At 45.0% G+C, this 13941-nt stretch overlaps 1 protein-coding gene across 2 annotated transcripts in view; it reads right to left on the bottom strand.

Moving 5' to 3' along the window:
- Deptor (DEP domain containing MTOR-interacting protein) overlaps positions 1–13941 on the bottom strand; it is a 146957-nt gene that overhangs the window by 113665 nt on the left and 19351 nt on the right. The window contains exon 1 of one of the 2 annotated variants that reach the window (NM_001037937.3): positions 12049–12173. The exons of the other annotated variant lie outside the window; for it this stretch is intronic. Within the exon in view, the coding sequence (NP_001033026.1) occupies positions 12049–12134 (86 nt within the window). The 5' untranslated portion in view covers positions 12135–12173. Of the gene's footprint in view, positions 1–12048; positions 12174–13941 lie in introns of those variants that run through there. 2 annotated transcript variants of the gene reach the window in all.

Here is a 13941-nt window from a genome sequence, read left to right as displayed (position 1 = left end):
CACCACGTGGTGCTTGGTCCAGGGAGTAGCACTATTAGGAGGTGTGGCCTTGTTGGAGGATGTGTGTCACTGTGGGTGTGGGCAATGAGACCCTCTTCCTAACCATGTGCGAGCCAGTTTTTCTCCTAGGGGCCTGGAGATGAAGATGTAGAACTCTCAGCTCCTCCGGTACCACGCCTGTCTGGATGCTGTCATGCTCCCACTTTGATGATAATGAAATAAACCTCTGAAACTGTCAGCCAGCCCCAATTAAATGTTTGCCTTTATAAGAGTTGCCTTGGGCTGGTGGGATGGCTCAGCGGGTAAGAGCACTGACTGGTCTCCCGAAGGTCCTAAGTTCAAATCCCAGCAACCACATAGTGGCTTACAACTATCCGTAATGAAATCTGACACCTTCTTCTGGTGTGTCTAAAGACAGCTACAGTGTACTTACATATAATAATAAATAAATCTTTGGGCTGGAGCGAGTAGGGATGGAGCAAGCAGAGGTCCTGAGTTCAATTCCCAGCAACCACATGATGGCTCACAACCATCTGTCCAGCTACAGTGTACTCATAAACATAAAAACATAAAAGAGTTGCCTTGGTCTTGGTGTCTCTGTACAGCAATGAAAACCCTAACTAAAACACATCATATACACACATAATTATAATAAACAGTTCTTAAAAAGAGACAGATGAAAAACATAACAAATTTGGCTATAAGTGATCAAACAAGGAATAAGGTAACAACTAATTCCATGTCTGTGCACACAGGTGCAAGTGTACCTGTGTGCATGCGTGCTTTTTGACATAGGGTCTCAATATGTAGCCCAGGCTAGCCTCAAACACGGGGTACTCTGTCTTCATTTTTCTGGAGTGTTGAGATGACAGACTAGCATGTTTAAATATTTTCTTTAAAGTTGTGGGGCTAGAGAGTGAGGAAGAGACAGAGGTCCATAAGGCCTCAGAGTGAAGCTTCAGAATTATCATATGAGAAAAACCTGTTGACCAAGAGGACGGCTGAAAACCTAGTGGTCCAGATCTTGAGAACTGGTGGAAGCCGTTACGGCAGGCACAGAGACACACCAGTGCCATAAGTGACCCATGACTCCCAATACTGAAGCATATACGCCTGGGTGGAGGTTTAATATGCTGATAAGGCAGACACCCGAGGAATGATACTGTTTGGTGAACTACAGTATTGAGCTTGCGTGGAGAGCCCACTCTATGCCAGTGACCCTGCAAACCTCCCTATGTGATGTAGTGTCTCCAGTTCTCTGTGTCTGCTGCATTTGAGTTTCTAAACTTTCTCCCCATTCCCATTCACTCCCTTCTCGGAAAGTACAGTTTTTATAATAACATATCCCCTGCTTCTGATACCATCCAAATGCCTCTGATCAGTGTTTTGATCTGGGACACGAGAACCCGAAACCGCTGAGAGGTGCCCACTCAATCCTGATGTCTACTGATGTCAATACCTGCCAAGGAAATAAGCGGAGATTCCGCAGTGACAATGTCTGACAAGTAGGTTCTCGGCACACAGAAGCCTCCCTGCTAGGTGGAGCCATCTCTGCCTTAGCAAAGCAAACCCAGGATGAGAAGTTCCACAAAGGCACAGAAGCAAGTCCCCTTCCAGCTCCCTTGGCCCTTACACTATGAATGAAGAAGCAATCAGCTATACATTGAGTGTGCTGGTTTGAATGCAAATCACCCTCATAGGCTCAGGCATTGGAATGCTCAGGCACTAAGCAGAGGGACGGTTTGGGAAGGACTAGGACGCACTGCCTTGATGAAGGGAGAGTGTTACTGGGGGTGGGTTCTGGGGCTTCAAAAACCCACACTTAGCCCCCGTCTCTTTCTCTGCCTGCCGCCAGCCTGACAATCGGGTTGTGAAGTTCTCAACAATCGCTCCAGTGCCCTATCAGTCTGTTTCCCGTCAAGATGACCATGGACTGTCCTTCTAAAACTAAGCAAGGCCTCAATTCGATGCTTTCCTTCATGTATGTAAAATAGACTTGATGTATGGATAGAGACATCTGTGTTATATGTAAATATAAAGGGGAAGGTTGTGGAAAATCCTAAAGCAAAATAATAACAACAATAACACACACAGACACATAGTCAAGGAAGGAAGGAAGGGAGGAAGGGAGGGAGGGAGGGAGAGAGGGAGGGAGAGAGGGAAGAAAAGAGAGAGGCAGGAAAGGCCAATCTGAAAGAAAACACAATCCATGAAATAGAATTGTCTTAACATATAGTGAATTGTTAACAAAACAAAAACCAAAAGGGCCATCCAGATGGCTTAGTGGATTTTACCTTCGGTGTGTAACCCTGACATCCTGAGGTCAAACCCTGGAAGCCATGGCAGAAACAGAACTGGCTCCCTGAAGTATACACTTGCCAGACTCCATGGTATGCGCCCCCCACACACACAAAAAAGTAAATAATAAAACTAAAAAATACTGGGGCTTGAGAGTCGCCCTATGTGCTAGGCACAGTTATAACTCCATAGGCGGTGGTCCTCAGGATGAGTCCCTAAACAATCCTAAAACTGCAAATGGCACCTGAATGCAGTTCCAATTATCAAGAAGATACTGAGCCCTGATTTTATAAAGTTAGTTTACCCAAGTATGCTGACATCTTCACAGGGATCCTGCTAATTAATTCAGCGACAATAGCAATGAGTCATTTGTTGAACACGCACAGAGCGGCAGAACGCAAAACACTCATTCTTAGACATGCTGTCTGTCAGGAATCCAAGAATAATGAGGGCCAATTTATCTAGAAATGTAAATGTGGAACAAAATGCCACATAATTCAGCGGAGGAGGAATCTGTTAGGAGCCAAGAGAGGAGTTTCAGCTCTTGTATACTTTCCAAATTTAAACAACAACAACAAAAAAATTATTAGGTAGTGTTTATCTTGAAATACTACAGAGAGAAAGAGAGAAAGAACTTCGTTTACTATCCTTTTGTGACCCCTGAGTGCAGTGCTAAAAAACTTCTTTATTTCCACTGACTCATTCTGCACAGCAGGGAGCAGGGTGACACCCCAGTCCCTCTGGCCCTACATCCCTCCAGAAGCTGGTATGTTTCTTGTTTAAGGAAACAGTAGCTTTGTGTGGTTCATTGGTAAAGAGCTTAAGAGCTTACCTAAGCAAATACATATAAGGCCCTGGGTCTATTTACCAGTGCTTGGGGTGGGGACAGGTGACAGTGTAGAGCCAGCCTAGCATGCTAGAGGGCCTAGGTGCCATTCCGAGTGTTGCAAAGAAACAACAAACAACAGATGCAGCTAGATCAGGTGGCTCATGTGGGAGGCTGGCAATGAGGATTGCTACAAATTCATAGCTAACCTCGGCTACACTGCGAGTTCAATGCTAGCTTTGGCTATCTAGTGTAAAACTGTCTCAAAAACAAAGCAAAACAAACCAAGGGAATCATCAGAGTAGGTTTACTGAGATTGCTTAGAAGATAAAGGGGCCGGGCAACCTGAGTTTGATCCCTAGACACCAGGTAAGGATGAAGAAAGTGACTCTTCCAAACTGTCATCTACACATGTGCTGTGGCAAGCACACAACACATGCATGTACACATGCGTGCATGCACGCAATAACACACATATGCTTCCTCTGTCTTATACACACACTAACAACAATAAAAATTTAAAAATGGAAGCAGATGGCGGGGAAGGGCCAGAAAGAGGGAAAAATTATACCCAGGAACGTGGGAGAGAAATGTTGATATTTTTAGATATGTGACCAGAGGTTACACATTCTCCATACCTCTGCCTCCATCTCTTCTCTTTCATTGCCAGAAACAGAAGTCTAAAAATGAGCCATGGAAATGGAATGCTCTAGAAAAAAAAAAAAAAAAGCCACTCCAATGAAGAGATACCAATCTTCACACTGCAAGCATACCCTGTTATTCTGCCTGGCATACTGGATGCTGAGATACCTGGTAGACAAACGGGATGCACAATATTGTATACAAGATACAATATAAATAGGCATGATGTCGAGGAGGGAGAGGCTGGCCACTGAGCAGGTGTTCCTGACACATAACTTCATCACTGTTCACTAATGTGCAGTTTATCTAGATCTTTTTGTTTTGAGATAGAGTCTCACTGTGTGGCCCAGGCCAGGGTTGAACCTTAGGTACTCCAGAGTTAGCCTTCTGTGCGCTTGGATTATGGGTGGGTGCCAGGACACCTACCTGATAGACCTAAATTTAAAAGCAAATAAAATTCCCAGAACCCTAGGACTTGTTCTAGAGGCAGGGTCTCATCATACAGGACTGTTGAGAAGTGTGCCCCGAGCTAGAGCTTCCCTCCCTTCAGTTTTGGCAGTGTGGGGATTTGAGAGTTTCACTATGTAGCTTTGGCTGGCTTAGGAACCCTCTAACGTAGGCCAGGCTAGCCTGAAATTCATAGAGAACTGCCTGGCTGTGTTTGAGTGATGGGAATCAAAGTTGTGGGCCACCACACCCAGCGTAAAGCCACACCTCTAACTATGCAGACTGTGAACAATGGCCTGCTTGCCATACCCAACATCCCTTTTTATTTAAAACTGCCTTCCTCAAATCCAGGCAAGGCCCAAATCCATCTCCTTGTCACTTTCCTAGAACAGAGTGCAAAAGGTGTCCCTAACCTATGATGGCCCTCGCCAGCTTTCATGGACAAGCCAAGATAAAGGACAAGGACATTTCTGTCCTTCTCATTCCACCTGGCAGGAATTAAGTGACCCTCGCCAGATGGTTCAGTCCCCCAGTTATGACAATACCTGCAGTTTTCAAACTGTCTTTGTGCAAAGAAACACTTCAACAAAGAACAATATTGAGCATTCTGGCTTAAAGGAGTTTGGACAGACGAGCCCAGAATAGTTCCCAGTTTTCCCACACATACTTTCTACATCCTTGGTCTTCCTAGAAGTCATAAACACAAAGGTTTAAAACTAGTAGACCCACACTGGATACGGTGGAGCACCTCTGTGATTCAGCACTTGGGAAGGAGGAGAAAGGAACGTTAGTTGTTCCAGGCTAGCCTCAGCTATGTAGTGAGTTTAAGGCTATACTCTGTCTCAAAAAGCAAAACGAGAAACAGACAATCACAGAACTAGTGAAGCCTGGAGATACCAAGAAAATGGGACTGGCAGGTTTGGAAAAAAAGGCAAGCTGATCAGCACAGAGAAACAGGAGTACCGAGGCTAGCCCTGCGAGGGGCAAGCAAAGCCATGTCTGGAGTGGGTTTCTCCTTCAGTTTTCCAGGTTTTCTGCCAAGACATGTGTATCCTTTCAATAATTAAGACTTGGGTGGAGGAGTGGGAATTACATGGCTCTATCCTTCCTCCTCAGCTCTCCACTGATTTCAGAGGTGCTGGGGTGGAGGTGGGGGTGAGGAGGAGACATCACCTAAGACATTTCCTATACCCTCAGGGGCTTGCGTGAGCCTGGATTCCATGCATTTGAGACTTTGCAAAGCTAGGCTCTAAGTAGGCTTCCCTCCGTGACCCAGGCTCTTCTCTCACCTCCCAACCATAAGTGTGCCTGCTTAGTGCTGGGAGCATTACGGATGGTTGTGAGCCACCATGTGGTTGCTGGATTTGAACACTTTTAATAACTCAAAAAAAACCTCGCTCTTCCAAGGGCAGCCTTGCAAGGGCACCTGCTTGGTGAACATGTTTCCACCTTGAGCTCAGCCTTGCTCCTGCTCTCCTACAGGGTCTTAGGGCCACTGGTAAAGCATGCATCAAACTGCATGACCTCTGATCCAAACATGGACACTAAGGGAACGCTGTTTATGGACTGCTACAATTCCAGTGACAGCAAATAGCAATGAGTCTCGATAACAAAATCCATCAGGGTGACCTCCGCCCAGTGGGACGCTCAGGTAAAACAGTCCTTGGATTCAGAATCAAAAGCCCCTTTCAGTATACCAATGAGAGGAAACGCCTCTACTTTATGTGAATGTTCAATCCCACTTGCCATGGTATTTAAAAAAAAAAACAAAACTTCCCATCATTCATCTCAGACAGCCGGTTCACAGGCTTTCAATTCAAGGTGATTCTGTAATTTTCTATTCCTGTCTCGCTAACCAGCTGGCTAAATTGCATCAGACAGTTCCCTGTCGCAGTCCTCAGAGAACAAACATTGCTGAAGGCAGGGTGTGAATAATACCTTCAAAATCACTGCCCATCTTCATAAGAAATGTTGGAAATATTTTTCAGAAAAACAGCTCCCTCCGAGAGGTTGCAGCAGCTTGTGGGACCCAGAGAATAAATGGGGTAGTTGAAATTGCTGTTTTTTTTCCCTTTAAAAACTGCGTCATGAATCTCAACCAAAGTCAACAGTTTAAGCAAACAACACAGAAAGCCGAACACGCAGCCAGAGTGACCCTGGTGACAAAGGAGTGGCTGACTTAAACCAAAACTGCTGACCCTTCCAGATGTTCTAAAGTGACCAAAATCTGTCCCTGGGGATCTGAGAAACCAGAGAAAGCAGGTCTCTATCACTTGTCCTTGAAAGGGTCTGAATCTAAAGCAAGAGTCTGAAACCAAAACGACATTTAACACAGAGCCTTTCCTTTTGATGTTTGAATTTGTTTTACAATTGAAACCTTCCAATGTTTCTTGGTTTTGAGATAAAGCTTCATGGTGTAGTCACGTCTGGCCTGGATGTTGCTAGGTAGACCAGGTTTATTTTCAACTTGCTGTGATCCTCCTGCCTCAGCCTCTCAAGTGCTGGGACCACAATTATGCACAACCACACCCATTTGCATAAAATGAAAACAAAAAGTCTCTTTCTAGGTTGGCATGAACAGACAATTACTGAAGGTGGGAAACTAATAGTGAACTGTGGAAGCTAGCTGACAGGTAAATGAGAATTTGGGAAACTATTCTGATATGTTTGGAATGGTCCTCAAGTGCTACTTTTCCAAGGAACCTGATCTCTCTAGCTGCTTATGTATTTTTGCTATGTGTGTGCACATATGCAGCTTCATAAGCAGATTTCTGCAAGAAATGAGCCATGGCACACATTTTACATAATTTTGTTTATTATTTATTTATTTAATTAATTTAAAGACAGGCTCTCTCTATTGTGTGGTGAGACTGTTCAGGAACTTGCTATGGAGACCAGCCTGGCCTTGAACTGCCTCCGTGATTGGCAATTAAGTGCTTGTGTTCAACATAGTTTTACGTCAAGAAATATGGATGACTTTTTCAAGACTGGTTAAAATAATAGAGCATGTAGACAGGAATAAAAATATGAAGAAAAGTGCTGAAGCGACGCCTCAGCAGTTAAGAATATACTCGTAATCCCAGCACTCGAGAGGCAGAGGCAGGCGGATTTCTGAGTTCAAGGCCAGCCTGGTCTACAAAGTGAGTTCCAGGATAGCCAGGGATATACAGAGAAACCCTGTCTCGAAAAACAAAAAACAAAACAAAGAATATATACTCGTATACTGATCCTGTGCCCAGATTTTGGTTCTCAGAGTCCACATGGGTTAGGTAGTTCACAACCACCTGTAATTCAAGCTCCAGGGGATCCAATGCCCTTTCTAATCGTTTGGGGTATCTGTAATAACGTGAGCATTCCCCACCCCATCCCAGCACACATTATACATAATTACTAAGTAATTAAAATACATCATAAAATGAATAGAAAGAAAAAATAAATCTGTAAACAGAAAAGATGTGAGTATAGAGAGGCAGAATGGGCTGGTCTCAGACCACCCACACACACACACACACACACACACACACACACAGGAGGTGGTAGGCAATGGTTTTGTGAATGAAGCACAAATATTGAATCAAAGTTCTAAAAAGAACCCTTCAAAGGCTCATGACAAATCTAGACAAAACAAATCTCTCTCTCTCTCTCTCTCTCTCTCTCTCTACCTCATTTGTTTGTTTGTGTGGTTGGTTAGCTTCTTTGTTCTGAGAGATTATCTTATGTAGCTCAGGCTGGCCTTCCAGTTGCTTTGTAGCCAAGCATGGCTTTAAACACTTGATCCAATCCTCCTGTCACAACCTCCACAGGCTTATGCCAGATGTCCAGCCATCTGTTTGACAAGTCACAGGGAAACTCTAAGACTGCAAGCATATGCAGGAAGAACATTTCTCTCAGAGTCGGCCATACCATATGCTATATGCTAAAACAGTATTTACCCAAGTAAAACAGTAATGTCCTGCTTGTGCATGGAGCCGGGAGTCATGAGAAATGACCCCCAAATACATTCCTGTGACAGGATGTATATGGTGGCTCACACCTGTAATCCTGGGTATTTAGGAGACTGAGGTAGAATTGTTGCAAATTCAAGGCTAGCCTGGGCTATACAGTGAGCTCCAGGTGTCTCAAATACAGAACACAACAATAACAAAAGTCTACCCCAGAAACTCAGGAAGACAGTATTACACTCATTTGCACTTGTGGATTGGAAGTTCCCTGGAAAGGCCCCGCCCACTCTTTCCAGAAGATGCTCTAGTTGGATGGATTAGAACTAGTGCTAGTGCAGAGATGGAATGTTGCAGATCCAGGGGCAAAGCTATCTTAAGCTAGCTTAGTCCCTTAAGTAGCCATTTATTACCCACCCCTGTATCTGATTTAACACCTTTTTAATGCCCAGTCAAATCTCTGGAGTGCACTAATTAACTAAGTCTTCAGGAGACCACTGGCTTCTGCCAGTCTGAAACCTCTGACAGATTCTCCTGACTTGCTCCAATCTCCCCACCTCACACCCCATCAATGTCTTCAAGGGATGTTGTTATTTATGTGTGTCTTCTGTTCTGTCACCCAGGAGTTAGTGTAAGTCCTTCTGTGCTGGAGCATGCCATTTGGGACAACCTGAATGCTCATTCCCGAGCCGTGGAAGTCATCTCTGACTCAGGGTAAGTTGTCTCTTATTTCCTTTTTGTTTTCTATTGGCAGCAGACACAGAAGGGAACTAAAAAACAAACAAACAAACCAACCAACCAAAAACAAAACAAACGAGACTTGTTCAAGTTGTGTTTTAATAAGGGACTCAGAACACTTGATTCTGGATCTGTTTCTTTTTTTTAATACAGGGTTTTTCTTTGAACCCTTGGCTGTCCCAGAACTCACTCTGTTGTGTTTTATAAAAAAGAGAAGGAAACCAGGGATATGTTTGGTAGAGTGAGGTGTGGTGAGGTGGAAGGGGGTACCTCTGCAGGCCCATGCTAAAGTATCCCTCCCCCCTGAGGTATCAGCCATACGATGGATATAGTATGCAATAGAGTTTATTTAGGGCAGGGGGAGGGGAGTTGATAGAGTAGCGACAGAGAAAAGCAGAGAGAGAGAGAGAGAGAGAGAGAGAGAGAGAGAAGAAGAAGAAGGAGGAGGAGGAGGAGGAGGAGGAGGAGGAGGAAGAGGAGGAGGAGGAGGAGGAGGAGGAGGAGGAGGAGGAGGAGGAGGAAGCGGCAGCAAGGTCGGCCATGAACACGTGGAGAGAGAGAGCAGGGGAGGGGAATGGGGAAGAGAGTAAGGGAGCAAGGAGAGGGCAAGCAGCCCCTTTTAGAGTGAGTCAGGCATGCCTTGCTGTTGCCAGGTAACTGTGGGGTAGAGCCTAGAAGAATGCTAACACACTCCGTAGACCAGGATCTCCTCAAACTCAGAGATCTGCCTGCCTCTGCCTCCAGAGGGCTAAGATGGAAGGAGTGCTATCACAACTGCCTGTCTAGGTTGATTCTGCCTGTGTGCAGAGTTGTCCATGTCATCAAATGCTGCAGGGTTGAATTGTCAATATCCTGCCTATTTTGTGGCCATATAGACCCAGAAGATGAAAACATTTATATACCACACAGGTATATACCAATGTAAACACAAAGGAGATCCACAGAAGAGCTTACAAAAGGCATCCTCCTTCACCCGTTTGTATTGAGTCAATGTTCTTTAATTAAGATAACAGACTTAGGGACAGGAAATGTGTCAGAGAGTTCTACCGTACTGGAGAGTCAGCATTAGTGTATGCAGGGCACAAATCCAGAGCTTCAACGTCTGCATAAAGGCGCTGGGCCTCTCCATAGCTCATGTCATACTAGAGATAAGGAATAATGCAAGATCAAGACAGGAAGGCCATCAGCCTTCCTTGGGGCACTAGGCCTGTGATTTTTTCACTTAGCTTTCCCGTGCGCTTTTTCTCAACATGTCTCCTAAACAAAGAGCCAAAGAGAGATCACAATAAATCTCCTGCTGATCCTTTGATGCGTCAGAAAAACATCCTTCTGACTCGCAAAGTGCCTTTCCAAGAAGCTCCAAGAATTTTTAAAAGCAGGTCATTATTTATCTGCACACCACACCCAGGAGTCCTCTAATTGCCTTATAGGTGAAGAAAGAGTCCACAAGGTTTGAGGGAGCTTGCAAAAGATACAGGATGACTCACAGGACCATGCTGGTTGCTATGCCAACTGTCTCTTGCTTTTTCTAGGTAAAGGCCAGAGACATACTCTCCATCCTACATCTGCCCTCTCTGTCCTTGCCATCCTCTTCTAATGAGGGGGGGGGGGTGAATGTTCTCTGACCCCTCCCTCCACAGACACGGGTTCACACACTTTACAACAGTGGGTTCTCACACCACTGAACACATCGTTCTTCCCTTCACCTCTGGCCCCAAGATTCTGTAGGGGATAAATGAACAGTGCTATTCGGATGGCAACAATTAAGGGAAAGAAAAGAAAGTACAGCTTCCAGGTAGGACCGAGAGAGTCTCGGTTGAGTCAGCAAATGAGAAATGAGCTTTCTGCTCTCCCCATTCACTTTGCACCACTGACTCATAGCAGAACTATGCAGCCAAAGCCAGCACTCAAGGTGGTAGCCACTGTTCACTGTGGCGTTATAGACAAAGCATGTGATTTCTGGATACTTTGACTTACAAAACACATCTCATTGGGTTCTGTAAGTATCCAATGTTAGGTCTTTGTTTTAGTCAGGGTTTCTATTCCTGCACAAACATCATGACCAAGAAGCAGTTGGGGAGGAAAGGGTTTATTCAGCTTACACTTTCCACATTGCTATTGATCACCAAAGGAAGTCAGGACTGGAACTCAAGCAGGTGAGGAAGCAGGAGATGATGCAGAGCCATGGAGGGATGTTCCTTACTGGCTTGCTCAGCCCGCTCTCTTATAGAACCCAAGACTACCAGCCTAGGGATGGCATCACCTATAATGGGCGATGCCCTTGATCACTAATTGAGAAAATGCCCCATAGCTGGATCTCATGGAGGCATTTCCCCAACTGACGCTCCTTCTCTGTGATAACTCCAGCTTGTGTCAAGTTGACACACAAAGCCAGCCAACACAGTCTTATTAGTTATTTCACATGTATTTCATTATCATATTTTGCCAGCATCATCATCAATCTCCCATTAACTACATATTTCTGTGACTTCTTAAAGTCAATGTAGTCCTGAATCAAAGGAATGACTGTGGTGGGCTAGCAACCTTCAGGGACCTGGCCATTCTCTTGCTAAAGGATTAGAATTAAGGAGAGAATGTCAGGCTAAATCCAGAGAATCCTATAAGGCAGCCCTTGGTCACTACAACCAATCTCACCACTTCTATGGTATCACCCAAACAACTAACTAACATCAATTCATTTACTTTAACGGAAAGAACCATCAGCCCATCTGGTTCAAGCTCTCACCATGTCAGTTCTTAGAGACGGGAAAAGGGAAAGAGTGAATTTGAGTTATTTGCCCTGTTATCCTTGCCTTCCTGTCTGTTAACACAGTGGTTCAGTGTGCTACCCAGCAACATGATAGGAACAGCAGCTGCTACCCTAATACTCTACCCAGAATAAGCCCACTGGTGACTAAGCCGGCCTGGACTGCAGAGAACCCTGTAAGTCATTTCTGATAACACCAGACTGCATTCATCCTTGAGAAAGACACAAGCTAGCCAACCACCAACCAGAGGCGTATTAGTTCTGGGAAGTTCTTTCCTAGGAATAAACAGACTCTTGACAATTTTAGCCAAGAGAAAAATATGAAGGCCTATTATGAAACATCATTAGACAGTTAAAACATTGTCTCTTGTAATTAATACATGCCAACTGACCTGCAGCCTGAGGTTATTACACTCAGAGGAGGAAGTCGATCCTCAGAGATAGAATGCCTGAGAACCACCAGGAAGGCTTGTTTCATCAGGGAGCATGGCCCCTAGCCTACTCTTCTAACGAAATTGGTCAGGTTGGCCCCAGTATTTACATTTCTAACAAGTACGTCCAGGTGCCGCTCCTGTTGATTTAGCTATAGTTTGTAAACACCTGGGTTAAAGTCAAACAGAAAGATAGGGGAATCTAGAAACATGGGCCACAAGAGAGGCTGAGCAGGCAGAGCTCTGCTGGGCAGGGTGTGATGAAAGACAGAAACACCCCACCCTGCTTTTATATTCCCAGGTTCTTGGCTTCTTCCACAGACCAGCCGGGAACACTGGGTCTAAGGCTCACACCTTGCAAAAGCCACAAAAAGCTGTCTCGTAAACTCGAGTCCAGGGTTTGGCTTAGTGTACGTTTTGGCAGCACTGTTCCTTGCGTGAAAGGGATCGCCCTACCTACTTGCTAATCATTAGCAGGCAGGATGGAGAGCGCATGCTCAGAACCCCAGCTTGGGATGTGAAGGCAAGTTTGAGGCCAACCTGGGATTTGTAATGACACCTGTTCTCAAACAAACAAACCAATGACTTGGTAATTAGTTAATTAAAAGGAAGACGCAGGAGCATCGTGCTGCTGGAGGAAAAGGATGAATACTGAGAAAAGCCGGTTCCTGCTTACCGGCTGGCGGTAAGCAGGATGTAAAGAGAATAAGTTAAAATAAATAAGTAAATAAATAAACCCCACAGAGAGGTGTGCCTGGGACAACAGGAGCCAAGTACAGTCATTTCTGGGAGGGGCTGGGACACCTAACTGTAGTTTGCACTTCCCATCTAGATACTGGGGGTAGGGAGGCCTTGTCCCTAGTCAGGACCCAAGTTTCCTGACCTAGAAAATAAGGAAGCTAACTGGATGTCTTTCACAAATCTTTCTACTCCCCAATGTCTGATTTTTTTTGGTGGACTCCCCAATGAATCTCCAGGGGAAAGTCTTCCCTCACACGATCAAAAATAAAACAGATCGTTTGGGGCACATTCTGTACTGAAAAGACCAACCACAAACCACAAGGCTGGGAACCACGTAGCAACAAACATTTCCTTTGGCTTCCAAACACAGATGAACAGAATTTAAAGGGAAGCTTGGGCTAATAGGCAGGCTGCAAACCACCGTCTAGGGTTACAACCTAACTATTTTCAGTTCCTAGGACAGACACTGAAGCTGCCATAGTGCCCCTAGATTTGGGTGTTGCACACTTATGTCATGTGAACACATTACAAGACTTATCTAGGTTTAAAAATATTACTTCATAAGCCCTCTAAAGTGATATCAAGGAACACCGAAGCTATGGTTGCTTTTGGTTAAGGGGCAGTAAAAAAAAAAAAAAAATTCACCAGTGTATATCCACTGATACCAGGCAGAGAGACAGATGCCCAAGGTGGACTAGTTTCCATTCACTGTGGTGGTTTGAATGACAATCATCCCCAAAGGCCCATAGGTGGTGCCACTATTAGAAGGTGTGGCCTTGTTGGAGGAACTGTGTCACTGGGTATGGGCTTGGAGGTTTCAGATGCTCAAGCCAGGCCCAGTGCCCTTCTCAGGTGCCTGGTGGTTTGGATGTAGAAGTCTCGGCTACCTCTTTCGCATCACGTCTGCCTGCATGCCACCATACTTCCCACCATGAAAATAATGGACGCAACCTCTAAAGTGTAGGCCAGGCACACGTAAATGGTCTCCTTTACAGGAGTTGTTGTGGTTATGGTGTCTCGTCACAGCAATAGGAACTGTAACTGAAACGGGTGTTTCTTTCAAATAAAATGTTGTGTGTACAGAATGCACACACAAGTAAAGGTCTCTCTCTA

Source organism: Mus musculus, chromosome 15, assembly GCF_000001635.26.
Source record: "Mus musculus strain C57BL/6J chromosome 15, GRCm38.p6 C57BL/6J".
Taxonomy (NCBI): domain Eukaryota; kingdom Metazoa; phylum Chordata; class Mammalia; order Rodentia; family Muridae; genus Mus; species Mus musculus.
The sequence above is the reverse complement of the archived record's forward strand: the minus strand, read 5'-3'. Positions and strand labels throughout refer to the sequence as shown.